The sequence below is a fragment of the Lepisosteus platostomus genome, chromosome 8, assembly GCF_059453375.1.
Source record: "Lepisosteus platostomus isolate fLepPlt1 chromosome 8, fLepPlt1.hap1, whole genome shotgun sequence".
NCBI lineage: Eukaryota > Metazoa > Chordata > Actinopteri > Semionotiformes > Lepisosteidae > Lepisosteus > Lepisosteus platostomus.
Genome location: NC_142618.1, coordinates 14,146,783 through 14,170,976, shown reverse-complemented (window position 1 = coordinate 14,170,976; position 24,194 = coordinate 14,146,783). Strand labels below are relative to the sequence as shown.

General features: G+C 39.0%; 1 protein-coding gene across 1 annotated transcript in view; it reads right to left on the bottom strand.

Annotated features, from left to right (window-relative positions):
- The window catches only part of garem1 (GRB2 associated regulator of MAPK1 subtype 1), a 72,997-nt gene that overhangs the window by 9,808 nt on the left and 38,995 nt on the right, over positions 1 to 24,194 (bottom strand). Inside the window, exon 3 of the mRNA XM_088642516.1 lies at positions 7,055 to 7,185. Within this exon, the coding sequence (XP_088498642.1) occupies positions 7,055 to 7,185 (131 nt within the window). The remainder of the gene's footprint in view (positions 1 to 7,054; positions 7,186 to 24,194) is intronic.

Genomic DNA, 24,194 nt, shown 5'->3' with positions numbered 1-24,194 from the left:
ACTGTATTGATATCATAAGACGTGTTTTTAAAAAAGCAATACATTTTGACTACATACATGTTCATGACGTACAGAAGGCAAGATAAATTCTCAAAATGTTCTGAAAAAACACACAATGGTATTTAAATGATACACAAAGGAATCCACACCTACGCTCACCTTACAGAACCATAAACACCGGTGTCCCAACCTGTTCTTATCACTAAAAACGGGACTGTACAAAAAGACACTATTTAACCCGCAGTCAGAGAAAGGACGTCCGAGGAATTTCTCGCTGTTGGAAAAAGCACTGCTTTTTTTAAACTGTTTTTAGTTTTGGGGAGAAGGGGAAAACCACCAACATTTTATTCAACGCTTGACAGTTCATCTTCAGAATTTAATTTTACATAGTTTAGATATTACAGCAGCAGTGCGACTCCCAACTCACACCAGGAAGGTCATGGGGTTGAAAACCTGGGTGTGGCACTGTTGTTATACTATACCTTTAAGCAATTACTTCACTCGGATCGCTTCAATAAGATACTCAGCTGTACAAATGTAAGTTCTTTTGTATAAATGCATCAGCCAAATAAATTATTAATATTAAAGTGACTGTAAAAATCCACAGTACACGGTTCCTCTGTGCTTCCCCCAGTTTATTCCATCAACAGTACATCAATACTAAATTAATAATAGTCTAAATTAAAAGGCATGGATGTATAACTATTTATTTAATGATTGCTGGGGCAAGCAAAATTGTAAGGGCATATTTTCCCAGGAAGAGAAATGTGAAAAGCTTAGCACGGGCCCTAATTCTAACATGATACAAGCACGAACGCAAAGCTATAATAAAGCACACCTGCAGTGCACATTTGAACACATTTCAGTTAGTCATAGCATATATATTCATTTTTTTGTCAATTATTTTTCAACCAAGGGCAATCTACAAGAAAACAGGCTAAGCATCAAAGATAAAATTCCATAAATCAGACTTGGTAAAGGACATTATTATTAATGTCATTCAATCCTGACAGACATTACTGAAGTCATAAGAGTCCATATTCCATGAAGAAATGGGCTACCTTCCCTAAACTAATTATTAAATGAAAAGCTTTTGGATAATTATCGCAATCATGATGGCACTGTTTTTTTTACCTAAAAATGTAAACCCGGAGTATACGTACTATACATCCCAACTGCTGAACCTGGTATAAAATATCACTCTATGGTTTCATATGTTTTAATAAATATTTGCTTGTCCCTTTCAAATATATAAGCTGGCAGATGAGAACACTGACATTTCAGAAAACTCCATCAGCAGTGTGAACATACTTTTTAATGACAAAACAGCTTTCCAGCTGACCTGAGGGCATAATGGACAGTCTTGAACCACTGGAAAAGAAAACATATCATACTGTATGTGCAACAGCTCTGGGCATGATACTACAGCTTTTCCACCATTCCAGACAAGGCCATTTAAAAAATGAAAAGCCAGCACAGCAGGGCGATGACTAGCAATACAGATGACATTGAATGTTGAGTGTTTTGACATTGGATGTTTGTCACTGAATTCCACAGACTGCAGCAGTATTCTACACTGAAAATGAACACACATTACCACACACGGATACTGCTTCACTCTTTGCCCCATTAAAACATCAGTGGGAGCTTGGGGTTCAAATTAAAGAAAGTAAAAGGAGAACAGGAAAATACATGTCACTGGCATATCATTTAATAACCATTTTAAACGGAAAAGGACTTCATATGGGAATAATAATCCCACCAAATAATATTTTGATGGATTCCATTTCCATAAATTGATTCTGAATGTGCTTTTTTAGGTTCTAGTTCTGTGCCTGTGTTTAAGAGGATGAACTGATTAGCACACCTGCTGCAAACCTGTAATAATGGAATATTTATTTCCTATTCCACCTATTCCCAATTAGTGGGATGCATACCAGTATGAGTATGAGGGATCGTACTGTTTGCATTTCAGTAAAACAGATTTTAGACACTCTAATATACTGCAAAGTATAGCTACCATTACTTTTAAATTGACGTAATTGTCATTTGTTCTTTTTCTGATACCTTCCAAAGGAAAAAAAAAACAATGGAGTTTCAGCTTAAGAAGTCAATTAACTGATATTTGTAATTCCAATCACATATTTCCCTAAGGCCTGCAATGCCGCATATACAGTATTTCAGAAATTATCTGTGCCTATTCCCAGTTAAAAAGTACGTAAAAGTTTACACTGTATTATAGTACATGGCATGTGACACAGAATTCTGCCTTGAGCCATTTCTGAAGGTTTCCGGCTTCACCTCCAAACCACCTCATACATAGAGTATTACTGTACCTTAGGTAAAAAATGAAACCTTTGATCACATTTACAGTAAAACAGGAAACAAGTCAATCACTACCCTGTTCTCCCACTTTGCAACACCAAATGTTTTAGTCCTAACTCAGCCCTTTTTTCAATAATAATCCCCTCAAATCAAATAAGCTTTCACTGAACAATTTTTAGCCCGACTAAAAATATAAATATAAGCCCAGTACCGTCCACTGCAAGGAGACGATGCAATGATCAAGGTGTAAGACACTCCCAAGCTACACCAGAGAAGTTACACACAGATGTGCTAATCTGCCTTTCAACTGTGGAACAGACAGTATACCACAGGCGGTTTTTCCTGATGCGAGTTTTAATTGCACATTCTAGATGGGTGCATCGGTATTTTTTCCATGAGACTGCAAAGTACCCCCTCTGGTGGTCTCAGTTTAATGTGCCCTTACAGTCCAGTTTCAAGGTAACCAATAAGATCTAACTGCCCAGTATAAAAGTGTCCATAAAACACTCTTTTCAAAAAGGTCTGGTGTCAGTTTACAACCTAAATGGAGGCTTGGCTCTGTGTAATTTCAATAGTTCTAGAATGATCCACCATTTTGTTTCACCTGGGCAAAAGCTAATTTGGCAATTTTTATTTTAAATACTGTATTTAAAAAGATAACCCAATCACACCTACAAACACCACAGACCTGTATTTGTGGTGTTAAATGTGTAAGAAGATTTTAGAAAAATTAAATGTTCTGTTTTGAAATAAATGATTAAGCTGTGTGTGGAGAGGTCAATATGAATGAGATCCCTTAAATGTTCTTAGAAAATTCTGTAATGCTATATATACGGTATTTGTTTTACAAAACTATTTTTAGGATACATAATTAATACAGGAAAAATCACAAATAAATCTTTTCACCTAATCAGAGTAGCACATTTACTGTACATACAGTGTAGTAATAGTTGTACAGTATGGTGTTCCTGTAATCTGTAATCATCAACCTACACACACCTGAAGAAGGCACTACACAACAAAAGGAAAAAAATGTATTTCTCCTTTCTATCACTTGTTCCTCAGGAGCCAACACATGCAGACACAGCACCTCACCAAAAACTGGAGACACATACTTTAGTTTCCCAATTGTTACATAAGCAGTGCCAAAACTTGATTCCGTGCCAAAAAGTTTCTAACAACAAACAAAAAGCCTTCACATGGGACAAGAGTAAATGGCATAAAAAACTTTGCAAACCCAGTTAAACTGACCATAAAGGACATCAAAGAGATTTGTAGAAGTACCACAAAGTTAATTTTTATATAATACGACCGAACAGATACAGCAAAGACTGTTCAGATCTATCACGGCCACATAAACCATCTCTGAAATGGGCTCTCAAAAAGGCCTCAACAACTTGTGGAAGACCTGTAGAACAAGCCAGAAAACAAAACAGACAATTCAGGAACACCCCTTCACAAGAAAACTATCCAGTACAAGGTCACCTGAATCACAGAAGGGCCAGTGGAACCAGGTACGAAGTCACTAAGATGTACAGTAAGTCTTCCCTCAAGAGAAGTGATAAAATGATGTCAGACCATGACCAGTCATGCCTCGTTACATTCTGTGATGGTATTCCATGGTCTGAGGAGTCTCAAGTTAAATTTTTAAAGCAGACACCAAGCAAAGTCACAAGACATATTACTGCATGTACTGATGTCTACAAACATGGGACAGCAATTTCACATTTCAACACGAAGCAGCCTCGTCTGCTACACAAACAGTTCCAAAGGGTTAGTGCCTCTGACAACGGGAAGGAACTGAAAGAAAGCTGCTGCCTACAATAAACCCAGTAACTCAAACTCTTTGCTTTCAATGAATAATGTTTCCTCATTTCACAGAACAGATACTGAAACCTCATGCCAAGCTCTTAAAACATTTGAAATTAAACATTTAAAGCAGTGTAAGGATTATTATCATTAAGGTGTAAGGCTGAAGGTGTACTAACCTAGAATTATCTACTTTGTGCAAATGAATTTTTTTAATAAAGCAACTAGTACAACTAAACATATCACTACATGTTCATGCGCAGCAACTTCTAAAGAGTGGTGACAACAAAAGCTCTAGAAAAGCTTTAAAAAGCTGATCGCTGTAAGAAAGCCAAATCTGTTTTCAAGTAATTCTCTACTCCATTAAATAAATAAGAACAGTGAAAGCAATGTAGCTTTATTTAAAGAAATGTACAGTATTACAGAGTATATACACTGATTGTTGTAGAGTAAATTTGTATTTAAAGATACGAATGCAAATATCATTCTGACTGCTTCATATTATGCATCTGAATTAGGATATGGAGAATGGTGAACATGCAGCTTTGACTGGAACGTATTTATATCTTGTGTGTTTGAATGTGAGGCTGCTCTGGAAGTTAACACACATTATGTAAGATTATATAATCCCATCGAATTGACTTCCACAAAGTGCAAAGTGCATGACGTAACATGCAAATGAAACAGATATTCCTCTCTGATTTCTAGGTATAGCCACTTCGGAACTTTAAGAGCACAAAATACTTGCATGTTTGGTACAAAGACATATCAGAGCCAATCCTTAACAAAAAAGCTAACATGAGGCAGTTAAACATGAGCCATATATGAAATATTTAAAGAAGAAAGATTACTGAGGATTCTACCGAAAATTAGATCTTAAAGTATGGAACGTTAATAAGAAATAACACATTGACATACTATTATACAATATCAAGATAAAATGAAGTCTTTTAAAAATGAACCGTTTCAGATTTTGTGGTTGAGTAAACCACAGAAAACAAGTAGTAGCTGAAGGACATGAGCATGAAATCAGAACTGCACATTTACAGTGCTTACAAAACACGGCAATGAAACTGAAGACAGCCCCCTGCTGGTAACGCACAACCTTCTTTTTAGAGATAAAAAATAATTCGCCACTCATAGCATTTTCAGCTTTATTTAAACTCCCATCAGAAACAGGGTGAGACGAACACATGCAGCTCTCAAGACTTCAGCTGTGTAAAAGATATCTCACAGAAAATCACGAACAGACTCTCTTACATAGGCCTGGACATCAAACAGTTGTCACTTCATTCGTTGATTCTTACCAATTACCAATCACAAATGACTTTCCAAATCCTACAGTTAACAAGTGCCTTGCACTCATTGAGGTCACGCAGTGGTCAGCATTGCTGCCTTGGAGCACTGGAGCTCTTGGTTCAATTTCAGACCTGGGGTGCTGTCGGTGTGGAGTTTGTATGGCCTTCCTGTGTGCTCCAGGTTCCCCCCAAAGCAGGATCACACATCAAGTCTCCCATCTATTTTATAACGGCTTTATGACCGGCTAATTCAGGGTCGCAGGGGAGTCGGAGCCTATCCCAGCAAGCGATGGGCACAAGTCCATCACAGGGCACTTACTGATAAAAACACAGACACACTCTCACTCCCAGAAGCCCATTAACCTACAGTACCAGTATGTCTTTGGTCTTTGGGAGGAAACCCATGAATTGAATCTAGGGCCATAGCAACACAAGGCAGCAACGCTGACCACTGCCCCCACCATGCCACCCCAGGGATATACAGCACCTACTAAATATTTGAAATCGAAAGGTTTCTAAAATTAGGGCCATAGTGTAGATGAACCAGAGAAAATAGACATTTAGTTGTGGACACCAGGAACGGCTGCAACAGGCTGAGAACAAGCGCATAGGAGCACAGGAAGTCAAATCAATGACAAGGGTAAATGTTCGAAGAGCGCTGTTTAAAACATTTATAAACAGGTCTCCCTCATTTCACAACAGTTAAGTAGTCTGGCTGGGAGCGGCCACATCCTCAGAGAGGGCGACTGTTATTCCTAGAAAATAGTTTTTCTTTTTTTCTTATTCAAGATGAAGGAAATGTATAACTCTTTCAAATGAACACCAACACAAACGGTTGCAATCATGAGAAACCTACCATACTGAAATCACTGGGTTGAATAACCGAGTAGAAAGGGGAATTAAAACAACATATACAGTATGGACATAATTTCACTAAGAATATTCACCATAAATTTTATAAATAAATAAAAAATTTAAAAAGTGCGGTGCAGTGGCTCTGTGGCTCAGGATCTGCGCCTTGTGGCTGGAAGGTTGCCGGTTCGTATCCTGTGGCCGGCAGAGGAATCCTACTCCATTGGGCCCCTGAGCAAGGTCCTTCACCCCACCTGCTCCAGGGGTGCTGTACAATGGCTGACCCTGTGCTCTGACCCCCAGCTTCTCTCCCTGTCTGTGTGTCTCATGGAGAGCAAGCTGGGGTCTGTGAAAAGACACATTCCTAATACAAGAAATTGTATCTGGCCAATAAAATGATCTTATAATCTTATCTTATATGGGCCATGGCCAATGGTCCTGTTTGTGTTTAGCATGACAAGAACTCAGGTCTAAGAACAAGAAATGTGTTGATTTAAGTTCAAACTGTAATTTTTGCAGCAATTCTTGCACAGACCGAAGAGGAATAAACAGCCACACACACCAGTAAGCTGAGTGCTGTTTCTGTAAGTGGAACTGTTGCCAAACACTGAGTTTCGGTATATGTCCCATTGACACTTTGGCACCATTGGTCCCAAGATAAATCAACCAAGAAATAAAAATCCTTTTGTTTAAAAAAAATGCACTCTGATTTGAGGCCTTCAACACGCATCTTTCATAGGCGCTCGCAAATATTGGTTCTTCATCCTAACCTTAACGTTGAATGTTATTTCCTCCATGACATAAACCCGCTCAGGAAAGGCCTTGGCCACCTCCTCCACACTGTTGAAGTATTGCACTGGTTCCTTTACATCTCGGTCCTGTTCCAGCAGCTTGAACTGACCTACAGGGGAGAAACAGGAAAGAAATGTCACATTTTACCGACGTGAAAGAGCTTCACTGACGACACCGTGCTCTGTTGTTTACTTCCAGGGGTGCACTTGTATAGTAAATTCATGCGTAACAAGCAGCTGTGCTTACAGTAAGAGCACGCGTTACAATACTGTACAATCGCTGAGGAATAAGATCCCTTTTCCTGAAAAAAAAAAAGGAATGAAGTGGGTGGGTGGGTGGTTGGATGGGGAGTTTATTTGTAATGGTGGATGTTTCCAAAAAATACACTGTCACACTCATTTCTTACGATACCAGCATGATTGGTCCCAAGATTTCTACTCAGAGGTGGAAGCTCATAAAAGCCACATTAAATCCCACTAAAATACAAGTCTCCAATTGCTTCCAAGTGCTCAGAAATGGACATAAATCAGTTGAGTTTAGGTACTTTCTGAGCTATGTGAATAGTGGGCATGATAAATTCCTAAGAATATGTCGCCACCAGCAGAATTTAACAATACTCCTTTTTTATGCAAGCTGTTAGGTTGAAACGGATTGTGAAGCAGATATGTAGAGGAATAAAATGTGCACAATCTCTATACTACGCGTGAGCAATAAATATGACATGAACTAATCACATTTCCTACTCAACAAAAAATGTCCATTACGTTAGATAAGTCTTGTGCAAAGACTGAATAAAACCCATTACTCTAAAAGTAAGACTGGTGATATCGATTTTACTATATTACTTAGCTCGTCTTAGCGGGAGACGTTCACTCATCTAACAAAAACAGGCATGTGTATGAATCGCTCATTTTACAGAGTACCTGTAAGTAAAGTGGCTGCTTAATGAGAGATGAGCATACTAAAAGCATAACTATAAAATTGCAAATAATCCATATATATATTGAATTAGACACTGTATGCATGTGTGTCTATATATAGTACAGACACATATTGTGTAGTCTCTGAATCAACTACCCAGCTGTACAGTTTCTTTCCCTTTACAATGAGAGCGGAGGAGGTGACATCAGCTGTATTCTGTGTGTTAATCGCACCATATAGGCCCCTAAACTAATAGAGACGACAAGTCACCACCCAGTTTAGAAAGAAACCTGCTGGCATGTATCTGTATGCACAGTCTCTTTCAGTCATCGTTCTCTGCCCTTTGACCTAGCCTGCCGCACAAATGGCAGCACAATGGTCTAGTCTGAAATACACATGAATGCTTACGTCATGCAATGCATGAAGTGCAACAGCTAAACTCTATGGTTAATGCAAGTCATGTCTTTACCATTAAAGAAATGTAATTACAGGCTGCAGCTATTAACTGACAGGTTTTATGGACAGCAACCAACTGCCCCTTGTCAGGATCAATGCAGAAGGCACCAGAACGAACAGTCACATGATGCTCATTCCTTTAAAAAACAACATCTGCCATACTCATCAACACAACACCTTGCCTGAATTATTCAAGAGCTGCTCCCAGTTCTGAAAGAATATTAATCCTTATTTTATTAAAAGCTCCACAAAACCTGGTCAGCATCTTCAATGGAGCATGGCGCATGGGCTTTCTGTAGGACCAGAGCTGGCCAAACATTCTGTTGAGGGCAGCTCTCTTGTGCCCTTAGAACTAGACAATGTTTTTGCTTTACACGACCTGCTTCATTTTTCAGTGAGGCCGGACTTTTCTAAATTCCAATTACAAAATTCTACAAGGGAATATATAAACATCTATAGTCGTGCTCTGTCAAAACACATTTCATATGCTAAAAATGCAACTTCACGTTTTTTATAACATCCTGTATAATATTATACCAACTTGCATAACATCTGTGTAGCCAGTTCAGAATTAGTTACAAAGGAAAAGAAACTTGTGCCTCCTGATAATACAATACTCCATTCAGGAGCCCACCCCCTCCTGTTAGGGAAGAACAAGATGCATTGTGAGTCCTTAACTGTTTAAGCATCCACTGCAACATCTGTTTTTTCCATTATTGCAATCTACATATTCTATAGATGAAAAACTACCGAAGTTAGAAGCCAGCCGTGTGTATAGTGTTACTGGCATTTAGGATTCTAAAGACAACAAGCAACCTCAAACATCGAAAAAGTAAAATCATTAGTCTTAAAAAAATACACATCACAAAAAGATTTCTAAGGAATGAGTAGCATGGCATTAAAACAAAAGTGCTTTCTATATATTGTTTGAAAATTTGAAAAAGCCCCACCCGATGTGGAAACTGTAAACGTCAGTTTCCACAGTCTGCACTGTACCCACTGATGACCGTAGGAACACATTGCTTCAGGACTTTTAAACTTTACAGTGACACAAATCAAGCAGCCTCAGACATTCAAAGCTTCAGCTGACAAGACCTTGAAGTGATGGCAAAGAGGTGGTAATTAATTATTTGGCAAAACAGAGAAGGCTGATAGAATCCAGTTAATTTGGGCGGTATGATGTTTCGGAAAATGAATAACACAAGTGAATGTTGTGTGTGAGGAAGACTGGAATAAGAAGCTGCGAGCCTGTTAACAGTCTTGCATGCGAAGTGTAGCAAGGCAGGCTCAGCAAGAGCTGCCTGCTGTCACTGCACCCAGAGAGAAGAATGGGTCATTTCATTGACAAGGCCATGAAGGCATCCAAGAGTCAGGAAGCCAGGGGGCATCAGGGGCAGTGGTCCCAGCCTGACTGTGACCCAGAGTGACATGGAACTTCCAGCGGCATGTGTCTGCACTTTAACCATTTCTAGCTTTACAGTCAGGGCAGGTCAGAGGGCCCTGGTGCTGTACTCCCTAAAGATATCCCTGAAGACAGCAGAAAAAATAGCTCACTGGGCACACCTAACACCTACGTCCGTGGAGGATAACTGCACCACGGTACCATCACTTAGTCCTACGGAGAGCATCAGAGATAAAAACTCCCAAAATCAGAAAATCAGTGTTTGATTAACAAGTACGAGACAGAAAAAATGAAAGTGTGAAACTGTATAAAAGACTGCTTATGTGGCCCACAATGGCTATAACAGCAGTCCAACCCAGAGTTCATCAAAATGTATGATTATTTTAGATGGAAGGCATACAGTAACTGTATTTTATTATCTCTTGTAAAATCTACTGTAGTTAACTACTACTTGAAACATTTTGGGATGTAGATTAAATATTAATCTTCCCACTCAGTGATATTGCTTTGGCTTTCCAATCAGAGTAGGGACCAACCTCCCCACACCCACCCTGGCAGTCTTAATACAAAACGATTTCCTGCGGATCGCAAAGCTCTGACTCTCTGAAAATCAGATCTATAAATGATACCCTTTTAGTTGTTTTCAGGTCCTCCAAGAATTCATACATTCATATTCACTTAGAACACCTTAGAGTTACCTTGAAAAGTCCAACTGCTTTGTGTTTAAATCTCTCAAAAGCATTATATAGATCTTACCTAAGTAAATTACTCATTCAGACAAATTACTCATTCAGATAAAGGTTTAATTAAGAGTCCCAATTTGGAGCAAATGATACTAGGAACAGGTGTACTCCAGGGCCGTATAATAGCTAAGCATATTTTACTGTAAGTAAAAAAAATATATATATTTTACTGTAAGTGTTTAGTTAAAGCAGGCCAGTTAGCAATGCTGTCGCACAGCTGTTGGGTCTCGAGTTCAAGTCCAGACCAGGGTGCCTTCTGTGTGGAGTTGACACATAATCTCCCTGTGGCCACCTGGTTTTCTTCAAGGTGCTTTCTTGCAGCTGGCCTACCTGTGTATACATGGATTTGTGCCAGATGTTGTGTGTTCTCCAGAAGACTTAACTGACAACTCGCAATCCTCCATGTATCTGTGTGTTCGCACTCTGCGATGATGGTTCAGCGCCACCTTGTGAGCAATGCCCCTAGGCTAAGCCAAGGACAACCCCAGTCCTTACCTGGAATAAACGGCAAGGTCTTTCTGATTGAGAAAATTGATAAGAGAAGGTCATTTTATTTGCCATACACAAATTCTTGCATTAGGAATTTGTCTTTTCACATACCCCAGCTTGCTCTCCATGAGACACACAGGGAGAGAGCACAGGGTCAGCCATTTATATGGTGCCCCTAGAGCAGCTGGGGTTAAGGGCCTTGCTCAGGGGCCCAACAGAGTAGGATTCCTCTGCCATCCACAGGATTTGAACCGGCAACCTTCCAGCCACAGGCGCAGATCCTTAGCCCCAGAGCCACCACTCCATCCCTGGATGGATGGTTAGGTAACCACCTGCCTAATGGCTGTCCTATGCGCACACGTTTCAATTCAAAATAAATTTTCAATGACGTAAGACATAATAAGATATTTTCATCTTCTATAAGGTACATAAGGTATTGTAGAGTTTTCCACTGACTTCTTCAAGAAAGAAGCATATTACCTATCCATTTCTAATTCTCCTCCCAAACAAAATAAATACAGTCATTTAAACTATGCATAAGGCGATATTAAACAAATATTGATAGAAACAATAGTATTTCATGACTAATAAAACAAACACGATTAAAAGCTGTTCTACCAGCCTTGATCAAGACATAGAGAAGAACCTGTTGGCAGCTAGGCCACAGCACAGCACATCGCCAAGTTGTCCTTGTTCACTAATTGCAGCTATATTCTATGTGTTGTTGCCCTTAATTCCCCTGTTGTTATGAGCTGGACACAGTTTGTATGTTCGTATTTGTCTAGCACAGCGCAGGGTACTCGTATTAGGTCTTGTAAGCAATGAGAGGTGTGAGAAAGTGGTAACAGCACCTTCAATGTCTGTTTCAAGTGCAGCAGCAGCGCAACTGCCTTGTCACCTGATCTTGTACTGCAGGTTAGAAGCTGAGCAAGGCTAGGTTTGGTCAGTATTGAAATGGGATCTATGGAAAACAAGGCTCCTGCTTGTTAGTTTGAGTGGACCACTAGGTGGTGCTCTTCCTTCTGGACCCGAATTTCCAGACCAGTGTCACAGTATGGTATGAGAGAAGCTGAGTTATAAGAGAAGCACTCCTTCCAACGTTATATAGTATTAAACCAAGTTATTGACTGCTCAGTCTTTACAGATCCCAAGATCCCCAGATCCCTCCTGTCCTGGCTAAATTCCACTCTGGGCCTGTACAATACAGCCTCCTTGATTCATTTAGTGAAGCAACTTCTCAGCAGAGTTCTGCTGCTCTGCTCTGTAGTCAGCTTTGTACTGCACTTCAGGTGGGTGATGACCAGGGACACAGGTCTTCTCCTGTATGGAAAGCTGTCTGGGATTCTCTCAGATGAAGAACACCTTTATGAATGCAAGGAATTATTATTGTTGGTGTTAAAAGTGCAATTGCAGGTGATGCACTTTCAAACACTGTAATTATCCAGGGTTGTGTGAGACTGAAACAAGCAAACGCAGCCAAGATGCCGAAGATGATAACCTAGATAACACTGAAGAATTTGTTGGATGACATTCCTGAACCACTCAGCTGTTAGCAAGCAAACATGCAAATGCTCCGAATGTCATCTTCTCATTTATAACCGTTCTTAAGCTACTAATTTTCTGCATATACAACACTATGTTAGCGATCATAGCAGAGACTTTCTACAGCATGACCTGGAATAAAACAAAGTATAAGTATAATGTACTAGTCTAATTTGAGAGTAAGTTAAGGTGAATATGAAAGTTTTCTGCAATTCAGTAACTGCATTTTTTAGGGTTGTAAACATTCTTGCCTTATGTGCTGTATTCATAGTATTTATACATTGCTTTGTATTTAATTTAACTCATTTCAAAATGTAGGTATAATATAAAATGAAGTTACATCTACCTAGCTTTCAAGTGCACAACTGTTTTATCTAAATCCTGTATTCACTAAACAGACTGGACGTTTTCTCCTTGTTAGGTGTTTACGTGAAGTTGCTTTAAGGTTTAATATTCAAACAGGACAAAATCTTTTTCATCTCCAGAAGAGAGAACTTCATGTATTTACAAACCAAACAAATGTGGGCCATTAGGAGCTCCGTGACCCCTGGTTCAGCTGTGGAGAAAGGACAGGTCCTGGACCTCACAGCTCTGTGTTCTGTCATTAGAGGTCAGGGAAGAGCTACTGCAATCAGCCTTAAAGAAGTTGCGCACACCCAAAACAGCCACATCAACACCTCCTCCTGCCTCTTCTGCCTCACAACATAAAAAAAGGTACAAACAGGATGTGTCAGAAAGGACCTGTGAAACATTTAAAACGCAACAAGTCCTACAGGTATGTTTCAATCGTCATGTGCTGTATTCTTCATGTCTTTCGGTATATACGGTCTGACTTAAACCACATCACAAGATTCTGCACCTCAAGAGGCCGCCAGTTTAATGAAACCTAAGGTAGATGAAAGAGGTGTGAAAAATCCCTTCCCTCTGTACAGACGTGTTAAAAGCACACCACACGTATTTTCTGCACAACCAAGTTCTAGCAGTTTTTAGGACTGTTTTGGGAATTCACAGTTACAAACGTGGGCAGTGACAAATAATTAACCACTAATGCTTCTGTGTGGTGTTTTGGAATAAGCATTCTATCACAGGTCTGCATAACTAAGTTAACTCACAAATGCCTGGTGAAAATCTAGTTAAAGTAGAAGAACGTTTTATTAACGTAATGCCTATATCCTTGTGTAACAAATGGATTCATCTCCTTTAGATGATGCATCCAGCTCTTGTTGCCGGGGGTGATCATCTCATAGATGCGTAAGAGATCAACAGAGGATAGTAATTATCTCATATTCTAGCACAGAGGTTGAATTTTAGATTCAAGCTAATTGACAGCATGATATCTACTAAGATTTTGCATTACAGTTTGAAGTGACTGGACCTTGGACAGCAGAGAATTCCCATTTCAAAACTCTCCAGGGAATTTGCTACTACAATTAATAACAATAATGACAACAAAACATAATACAAACAATTTGGTTAAAAGGCACTGCTATTCTGAAGGGTACCCAAGATTTATTTTTTTTAAATATGGACAAGGGCAAGAGAAACTGATTCCAGTCGATGGCTCTAGAAAAAAGCTAAGACTTCAGTAAAAGCTGCAATTTTGCTTTAGAAAGAGAACCGAAGTTGAAATGTTTTAGCCACTGGGCATGCAGGTGTGCATTTTGTGAGAGCATTGAACAAGGTACCCAGCCTTGCTGTTGAAGCTGATACCCTGGCTTCCTTCAAGAAACAATTGGATGAGATCCATGGATCAATGAACTACTGACAACTAAACAGGCTAAATGACCTTTCATCTCATTTGTAATCATTATGTTCTTATTTCAGTTGCACACACAGAGAAAAACTGTTTCCTTTGTAGGGACTGCTTCAAAGACATAACCATATAACCAGTTACTTCAGGGAAATATCTGGCGTGCAGTCTGATCATCATTATCTAATCAAATCAGTGATAGTTTAAATAATTTAGGACCCGGCTGTAAAAAAAAAAAAAGCATTGGCCTGTAATTGCTTGTGAGCACTGGCTTTGAGTACATCTAATAGCATAATGGTGAATGAAGACATATTTTGTGCTTTGACATTATGGGTTCAAACCCAGACAAAAGAGGATGGAAATACATAAAGATAAAAGCAGCGAGAGCTGTATTTAATTTCTGACTAGTGATCACAAAAGTGCATTTAGTGGCTGTACTTAGTAGAATTTAAATTAAAATTCAGAAGAATTATTTTGTTTCCTGTCAGAATCGTCTCCCGACGAGCTCCCGAGATTAAACGGAATTTGAAATTGCACCAACTGCAGCTGTTAGGATCTTGAAAATGTCAGGACATCTTGGTGAATTTAAATAAGGCTGCTTTAAAAAGGAAACCTCCCGCTGGATCAGCAACATCGGCTGTGTAAGGCAGATGGGAAGTAGGTGGAAGTTTCAGTGTCACCATGTGGAGTGACAGCTTCTGAGAAATCTGTTTTTCAGCCATTTATTTTTCTCTAACTTTTAAAACATCCATTTGTTTTTTCAGTAAATAAAAGGGAGTTTTCCTTCATCACCGTACAATTATCGCAGGGGGAGAAAAAGACCAATTCTTTGCTTATTTGATTTGAAAATGTTAAATTGGTTGAAGGTGATGTGCCACTCCAGTATAATTCATTTGATCTCAATGTGAAACGACGTGTGAACAGACACCGAGTATACAGCTGGTGCATATAGTACACAACATGCAAGAAACTCAGGATTGCAGAAGATTAAAAGAATTGAAGATGACTCTTTGTGTTATCCTACAAATGCCGAAGGCAGACACAGTGATGATTACAAAACATGGTGTCATGATGAAAAAAATAGTTTTATAAAAACAGTGTGCCTAATGTGATCAAGCTGTGCCAAAGTGTACCTTCTATTTTATCTACTAATATGTGGATTTTCTAAGGGCACTGGAAAACTCTTCTACTTTGTATCCTTTCAAAATACTGTAGGGTATTACAAAACAGTGGATAAGGACTTATTATTAACACTGTAAATATGTCCTCAGGGTATGTCATGATATTGCTGATTAAGGAATTATACCATAGCCTGAATGATTTGTGACTTTAAAGGACTGCTGTACAGAAGTTAAAAATAACATTTTCATCACAACAAACTCCTCACTCTTATACACGAGAGATCTGATTCAAGTGTTCACAATCTGGAACAGGAATGAACAAAGCCAACTACTGTACTGCAAGTGCTTCAAACTGAGCTATGTAATTAACAATTGAGGACACTCAGGGAAATTAAGCGCAGGTGCATTTAAGATTAAAAACAGTTGGCACTTCTTTGAGAAGCGGCACGGGTGTCTGCAGAAACAACAACAACCGACCTGTATTGTTGAAACCCACACAATATCTTGAGGAAATTACCGGATGCGACTCCTCAATCAGTAAGCCAACGTCAAACAAACGAGCAAGAGGGGCTGAACACGGTCCTCTTATGTGTACAGTAATGGTCACAGTGCCGTGGAAAGAACAAAAATCCTGAAATTTATGAATCTCCAAATATTTCTGGAGATGTGGTGGGGGTAGGGGCCAGAGCAAGATTCTACATCTGGCAAAAACATTTGACACATTTCATGAGGCTCTCACCCCTTTACTAAACCTTTTTTTTTTTAGTTTCTGATACCCTGAACATTTTTTTTAGAGGTGGGGGCAAGGTACTGGGGAGAATGCAGTATCTAGATTTGAGTTTCTAAGGAATGTCCCCCTTACACACTAGTTTAAAGTCAGAATATTGTTTGAGGAAAAATGTCCTCAGCAGGCCTCGAGTGTACATAGTACCACAAAACCTACAGTACATGAAGTCCTGTCAGGATTTAATATGTGTGCAGATGCTGAGTTATGTCATCATGGTCTTATGCTTTGGGGAACTTACGGCTAAGGTGTTCCTTAACCCACCACTGAGTTAGAGCCCATGGGCAGATTATAACATCTGTTCTTGTCTATTGAATGTACTTGTGCAGTACACTGCCGCAGTGCTTGTTACAGTATAATTTATTATATTACTGTAATTTTAATATGCTGCATTACATTTAAAATTTAAATATTATATTACAATTTACATTGCCCACTAGTAGTATAATTACTGCTATTTTACTATTATTACTATTACATAGTGTACTATTAAACAGTAGTACTATTATTCAATGGCAATACTAATTACTAATTGAACAGTAATACTAGTAGTACTATTACAGCTACTGTAGAAAACGCAGAATAAGTGTACTGTCACGTCTGGGAATTATTCGCATTCTTTATCCTTTACCCTACAAGCAATTTAAATTGTTCTCCAACTCTGCATCTGTAAAAACAGCCACAAAATCTGTTCCAAATGGCTGTGCTGTTTGCCAATATAAAAATAATACAACATACATCTACATATTGTCACACTAATACACACAAAATCAACTGTAAAATCAAATTTTTGGGTTAAGGCGATTTCTTGAGTCCCATGATACATTTTACCCTCTTCTTTTATGCATAATCAATTTAACAACAACTGTCCCAGGGTCCCAGAACTTTTGAAATGATCTTACTACTTTGGAATGAGCTTAGAAGCAAAGCTCTCATTATTACTACTTGCACGCATTCATTTTTTTTTTTTAAGAAATTAAACAAAATCTATGGAATGATCACGCTGCACGAACATCCATCTACTTTCTAAACCGCTTTATCCCCTACAGGGTCACGTTGGAGCCAGAGCCTATCCTGGCAAGTGATGGGACGCCAGTCCATCACAGCACGCACACACACAGACACAAACATGCACACACTCGCTCCAGGGTCAGTTTTACAGAAGCCAATTAACCAATCCATATGTCCTTGGACTGTAGGAGGAAACCGGAAGAACGGCAGGAAACCCACGCAAACCCAGGGAGAGCGCGCAAACTCCACCCAGTCAGCACCCCGGGAATTGAAAGCAGGGCCCCAGCGCTGTGAGGCACCCACGCTACCCCCTGCACGAACGTGCACGCTGAATACCAACATCCTCCCAGCCATTCACAACCAATCTTGAAACATGCGTGCGGCACCCAGCCCAGGCCAGAGCTCATGGAGCTCGGTGTCTTTGAGGTAAAACACTGAAATCTAAGACTACGTTTGTAAAAAAAAAAAAAAAGATGCCCAGGAATTGTAAAACGAAAGGCGTACTTCCCCTGAATTATTTCTTACAACCTCCAACCTCAAAGACGCAAGCCCAGACATAACAAGCGCATGGATATATTTAGATCCATACTTGTATAGTCCCGCAAACTAAATCCAATTATACTGACGTATGTTCACTTTGCTTCCACACTTATAATCACCAATTTGTTGTCAACAAATCTTCTCCTAGTTGAGCTTCACACCACCCAGCATTAAACAGAAAGAAACCTGAAGGGTGGCAATCCCATCTCCTTACCTCAGCATGTTTCACTAACGCTTAATCTAGTCACATTATGTAGATTTAACACTAACAGTGCTGTACTGTGTAATCAGAACCGTTCTATCTGTAAACACACCAGAATGAAACAGTGAAACACAAATGTTTGGAATTGAAAAGTGCTGCAGAAGTCAAACTAGTTTTACACAGAGATCTCAATGACAGTCGTCAAGGCTGTTTCTATTCTCCAATTGTAAACTGAATGGCAAAATATACATACTTTTTCACACATTCTTATTTTGGGGGGAGGCATCAGCTTGTCATTTTCATGCATTCTATCACAATCCCCCTAGTACAATACTGGAAAAAAATTGCAATGCAAATTTAAAAAATAAAGAAATACAGAAAAAAAAAATGGCAAGAGAAAGGCAAGGTTAAGAGTCTTCAGGAAGATGTGGCTGGACAGCGCACAGAACACCCCAGTGCGTGGAGGTTGAAGTCTGGTCTGTGGCCTTCTTGCTACTATCTTGCACTGGATTGAACGAACTGCAGATGTGTCACTGCAGCAGTTTAATCTGTCGTCAATGCTCAGGCATTTTCCAGTTTCAATTGGGCCTTTCACATGGTCACAACACAATGTCATGGGACTGCTTTACAAAAACATGTTATCTCTATATGCTAAATCTGAGGAGCAAAGGGTACCATTGCAGAACCTTATGTATTATAAGTTAAAGCCTACATTATGCTATTCAGGAATGTGTTTTCTAAATAACCATACAGCCACACTTCCACAGGACAAACACAGCTGTTGAATTTCTGCATTTCAACACTGCCCTGGAAATGTGATCATATGAAAACACATGATGGTGATAATATTTGATGTGCTTAATACTATTAATTTAATCAGCATTTACTGTTCTTGGATTGTCTGGTAACAAGATGATAATGCAAACCCCTTTCAAGAGTAAATTAATTTACAACAGGAATTCTGTATACTGTACAGTGCCTTGCGAAAGTATTCGGCCCCCTTGAACTTTTCAACCTTTTGCCACATTTCAGGCTTCAAACATAAAGATATAAATTTTTTATTTTATGTGAAGAATCACCAACAAGTGGGACACAATTGTGAAGTGGAACGAAATCTATTGGATTTTTGAAACTTTTTTAACTAATAAAAAAATGAAAAGTGGGGCGTGCAAAATTATTCGGCCCCCTTGCGTTAATACTTTGTAGAGCCACCTTTTGCTGCGATTACAGCTGCAAGTCGCTTGGGGTATGTCTCTATCAGTTTTGCACATCGAGAGACTGAAATTCTTGCCCATTCTTCCTTGCAAAACAGCTCGAGCTCAGTGAGGTTGGATGGAGAGCGTTTGTGAACAGCAGTTTTCAGCTCTTTCCACAGATTCTCGATTGGATTCAGGTCTGGACTTTGACTTGGCCATTCAAACACCTGGATACGTTTATTTGTGAACCATTCCTTTGTAGATTTTGCTGTATGTTTGGGATCATTGTCTTGTTGGAAGATAAATCTCCATCCCAGTTTCAGGTCTTTTGCAGACTCCAACAGGTTTTCATCCAGAATGGTCCTGTATTTGGCTGCATCCATCTTCCCCTCAATTTTAACCATCTTCCCTGTCCCTGCTGAAGAAAAGCAGGCCCAAACCATGATGCTGCCACCACCATGTTTGACAGTGGGGATGGTGTGTTGAGGGTGATGAGCTGTGTTGCTTTTACGCCAAACATATCGTTTTGCATTGTGGGCAAAAAGTTCGATTTTGGTTTCATCTGACCAGAGCACCTTCTTCCACATGTTTGGGGTGTCTCCCAGGTGGCTTGTGGCAAACTTTAGACGAGACTTTTTATGGATATCTTTGAGAAATGGCTTTCTTCTTGCCACTCTTCCATAAAGGCCAGATTTGTGCAGTGTAAGACTGATTGTTGTCCTATGGACAGACTCTCCCACCTCAGCTGTAGTTCTCTGCAGTTCATCCAGAGTGATCATGGGCCTCTTGGCTGCATCTCTGATCAGTCTTCTCCTTGTCTGAGCTGAAAGTTTAGAGGGACGGCCAGGTCTTGGTAGATTTGCAGTGGTCTGATACTCCTTCCATTTCAAGATGATCGCTTGCACAGTGCTCCTTGGGATGTTTGAAGCTTGGGAAATCTTTTTGTATCCAAATCCGGCTTTAAACTTCTCCACAACAGTATTACGGACCTGCCTGGTGTGTTCCTTGGTCTTCATGATGCTCTCTGCGCTTTCAACAGAACCTTGAGACTATCACAGAGCAGGTGCATTTATACAGAGACTTGATTACACACGGGTGGATTCTATTTATCACCATCAGTCATTTAGGACAACATTGGATCATTCAGAGATCCTCGCTGAACTTCTGGAGTGAGTTTGCTGCACTGAAAGTAAAGGGGCCGAATAATTTTGCACGCCCCACTTTTCATTTTTTTATTAGTTAAAAAAGTTTCAAAAATCCAATAGATTTCGTTCCACTTCACAATTGTGTCCCACTTGTTGGTGATTCTTCACATAAAATAAAAAATTTATATCTTTATGTTTGAAGCCTGAAATGTGGCAAAAGGTTGAAAAGTTCAAGGGGGCCGAATACTTTCGCAAGGCACTGTATATCTTAACACAAGAGAGAAATGGACATCTCTCATCTCTCTTTTTCTCCACGTCCTATCGACTGTCTCAAGGTGCAAAACATCTCGCCAAACACCTGAAACTCGGTATACAATGAAGCTGTGTCACATATCGCGGGACAAAAACAGCTGATAACTGCTTTGCTTAGTAGAAGAAGACACAGGTATCAATATGTCTGCTTAGAAATGGCCAGTGATAAGCCAACTAAATAACTGTGAAACGTACAATTAAAATGGTGCCAAAATGGAAAGTGGTTAGCATTGGCGCCTCTCAGATCTGGGGGCCCTGGGTTCAATTCCTGGGGTGCTGTCCGTGTGGAGTTTGTATGTGTGGGTTGCCTGTTGGTGCTCTAGTTTCCTCCCACAGTCCCAGGGCATACTTGCAGGTGAACTGAAAATGGGCCCTGGCGTGAGTTTGTGTGTCTTTGTGTCTGTGTACCTTGCGACGGACTGGCGTCCTGCCCAGGGTGTGCAATGCCCTGAGCCTGTTGCTTGCTGGGATAGGCTCTGGCTCCAGGGTGAAATGCTTCGAAAATAGGGTTGGGGGGAAATAAAAGACTGTAGCCAAAAAGTCCAAATATAAGTAAAGCAAAAGCAGAAAACAGTAGAGAGTTTATTTACCATCAATAGACTTTTTAGAAACTAAAACGTTAACAAACTGCCCTAAGATGAAACTTAAATTTTAGTTTCCAAATATATCAAGGTTCTATCAAATATGTTTCAAACATGTATAAGCTAATCTGCTGCAAGAGATTCCAAATACTGTACATCTTTAAAAGAAGGACTTTATACTTTTCTTCATTCCAAATTAAGTGGATGTATAGTATTGATGAAAAAACGTTTCAAATGTGCAGGTTATACACATACATAAATAAAAATGTAGATATTAACAAACCCACTCCAGTTTTTAAAAAAAGTAATGACATTCTTTGCAGCACGATCCCATGACTAAGAGAAAAGGTCTGCTAGAACTTTCAGTTCCTTCCCTGATTGTAGAGGTGCTGGCATAAATTATTTCAATTAATTCCATTTCCAAGTACCTGGACTATATCTATTTTAACATTAAATCAATCAACTGTTTAATTAGTTATCCTCAAAAATATGTTACACATTTACTAATGTTAAAGTTTGACATCTCTACCTTTTAACTCAATTTCATGTTACCTCAAGTGACTGTAAGTGAGTCAGGTCCGTGTCTCATAATTATACATAAAAATGCATTACAGGGCTATTATTTTGTGGCTTTCAAAGGTTCTGAGAGATTTATTTTTAAATCTAGTGTGAAGCTCCATAACTTTATAAAAACCCAGTGATATTTATCAAGGATCCTCTCACCTCCTTTACAGTCATGACTCTGTTTCCATAGTTACTGATATACACAAGCACTGTGTTCCTTAGTCATCTTTAGCATTTACCATTGACTGAAAGTGCATTATTGAAAAAAGCTTATTAAAAATGTTTTTACCTCATTAACAGTTCCATGTATTTAAAACAACGCTGTACTTCTTACATAATGAACTACTTTAAAGCAAACAAGATATAAAGAAAACAAAATATCAATGTTAATTAAAATACACTGTCAGAACAAGTACTATTGGAAATACCTGTATTGGTATAAACTTTTAAACAATTCAAGAGTAAGGAATGCAAGTGAGAGAACTATTATGAACTGTGGTCATAATACTGAATACTTTGAAATATATTTTGAAAATGTACAGCTTTCGTTTTTGAGAAAACAAAAACACTACGAAGACTTTAACAGGAGTAGAACAGCCTAAATTCATCACATGAATAAGGAATTCAAAGGCTATAAACACATTAAATAACACAAGAGAATGCTTCTGGGTCTAATATAATTCATTGCATTTTCAATGTATTTCAAAACGAACAAAAATACCAAATGAAAGAAACCACTGTATAAACGAATAAAAAACCAGATCCAGTTAAAGAAATTGAGTATAATTAATTGCAACCATGGATAATAAAGGTTTTTAGAAAGGCCAGGGAGTGATGTGAAAACTGCAATGGAGGCTTCAATTAACAATGAAAGATGTTTTAACAGTATAACAACGGCAAATAGATCAGATAAACCCATAGATAAATAGATAAACCCATCAAGTATGTGAGATATAGAAATGGTAAAGGTGAAGCTGCTGAAAGGGAAATATCTGATATATTACCTGGATATTTAACTCAGCTGTTTATCAAGGAAGAAGTCGATGACATTCCTCAGGGGGAGGGAAGACAAAATACACTCATAACGTACTAAACAGGCACTTTACTGACAAGAACTCTGTAAAACGAGCGATATATACACATAACTATTTCTGTTAGACGAGTGACCTTCCACCTCTAATACGAGCTCCAGCTGTGTGGCTCATTCTTCCATCTTTATTTTTCACTCCTCTCAGCTGCTGTCGTTTTAACTCTCTAAACAAGAATTGAAAGGGTATAATTGAGCTACCGTTTTAACGAATGCTCTATTTTCAAATACATATTAAAATACATGTGAATAGGATTCTTAAATTAAACAAGCATAAGATATCAGGAAAAATCTTAATTTCAGTGCAGCATCACGTAACTAAGACCAAAAAAGCACATTAAACAGTCAGGCTCTCCTCTCTGACGAAGGTGCTCCTAGATAACACAAGAGCACCTGTGGAGCTGCGGAAAGAGAGACATGAAGTGAATTTTACACACAGACTCAAACATACCAGGAGAAGATGAAAGTCCAAAACACGCTTCTTCGAAAACCCTCTCATTCTTACAAATCTGTTTAAAAACGATTCATTCTTTCAGTGTTATTCGGTGAAATCTACGGAAGAACAGATCATTAGCTTTATGAAATTCTGATGCCTTAGGACGAGTCCACTAGTACCGTTTCCACTGGCACTGTTCTCTGAGGAAAAGTAACGCGTCTCAGACATCTTCACCAATCTTACTGAAGAGCTTCATCTCTTTCGCTTCTCACGGAATCCAGGTGACCAACAGGGCTCTTGGTTTTGTCAAGTTAGATGTTCGGAAGTTAACTTCATTATCAAAAGTTAGAACATCCCTATTATTTTTCTGAAAGGTGTCTTGTTGGGTCACGTTTTGTTTTTTCCGCTGGTTTACTTTTATTATTATATGGCATGCTAAAATGTTTTAGAGAACCAGAGAATAACTGGCTTCATTTGGTTTGCTGCACATTTTATCCTTCATATACAGTGCCTTGCAAAAGTTTTCACCCTCTTCCAATAATGTCTCATTTTATTGAATTACAAGTAATTATAAGTAATGTACATGTGGTTTTTAATTTTTGTAAATTAGCCATCAAAATGTGAATACTCACACTGAATATATATATATACAGTATATATCACTTATAATTCAACAAAATGAAACACTTTTGTGTGGGTTTCCTCCAGGCGCTCTGGTTTCCTCCCACAGTCCAAAGACATGCTGGTAGGTTTCTTGGCTTCTGGGAAAACTGGCCCTGGTGTGAATGTGTGTGTGTCTATGGCAATGGTCTGCGTTCCATTTAGGCTATACCATC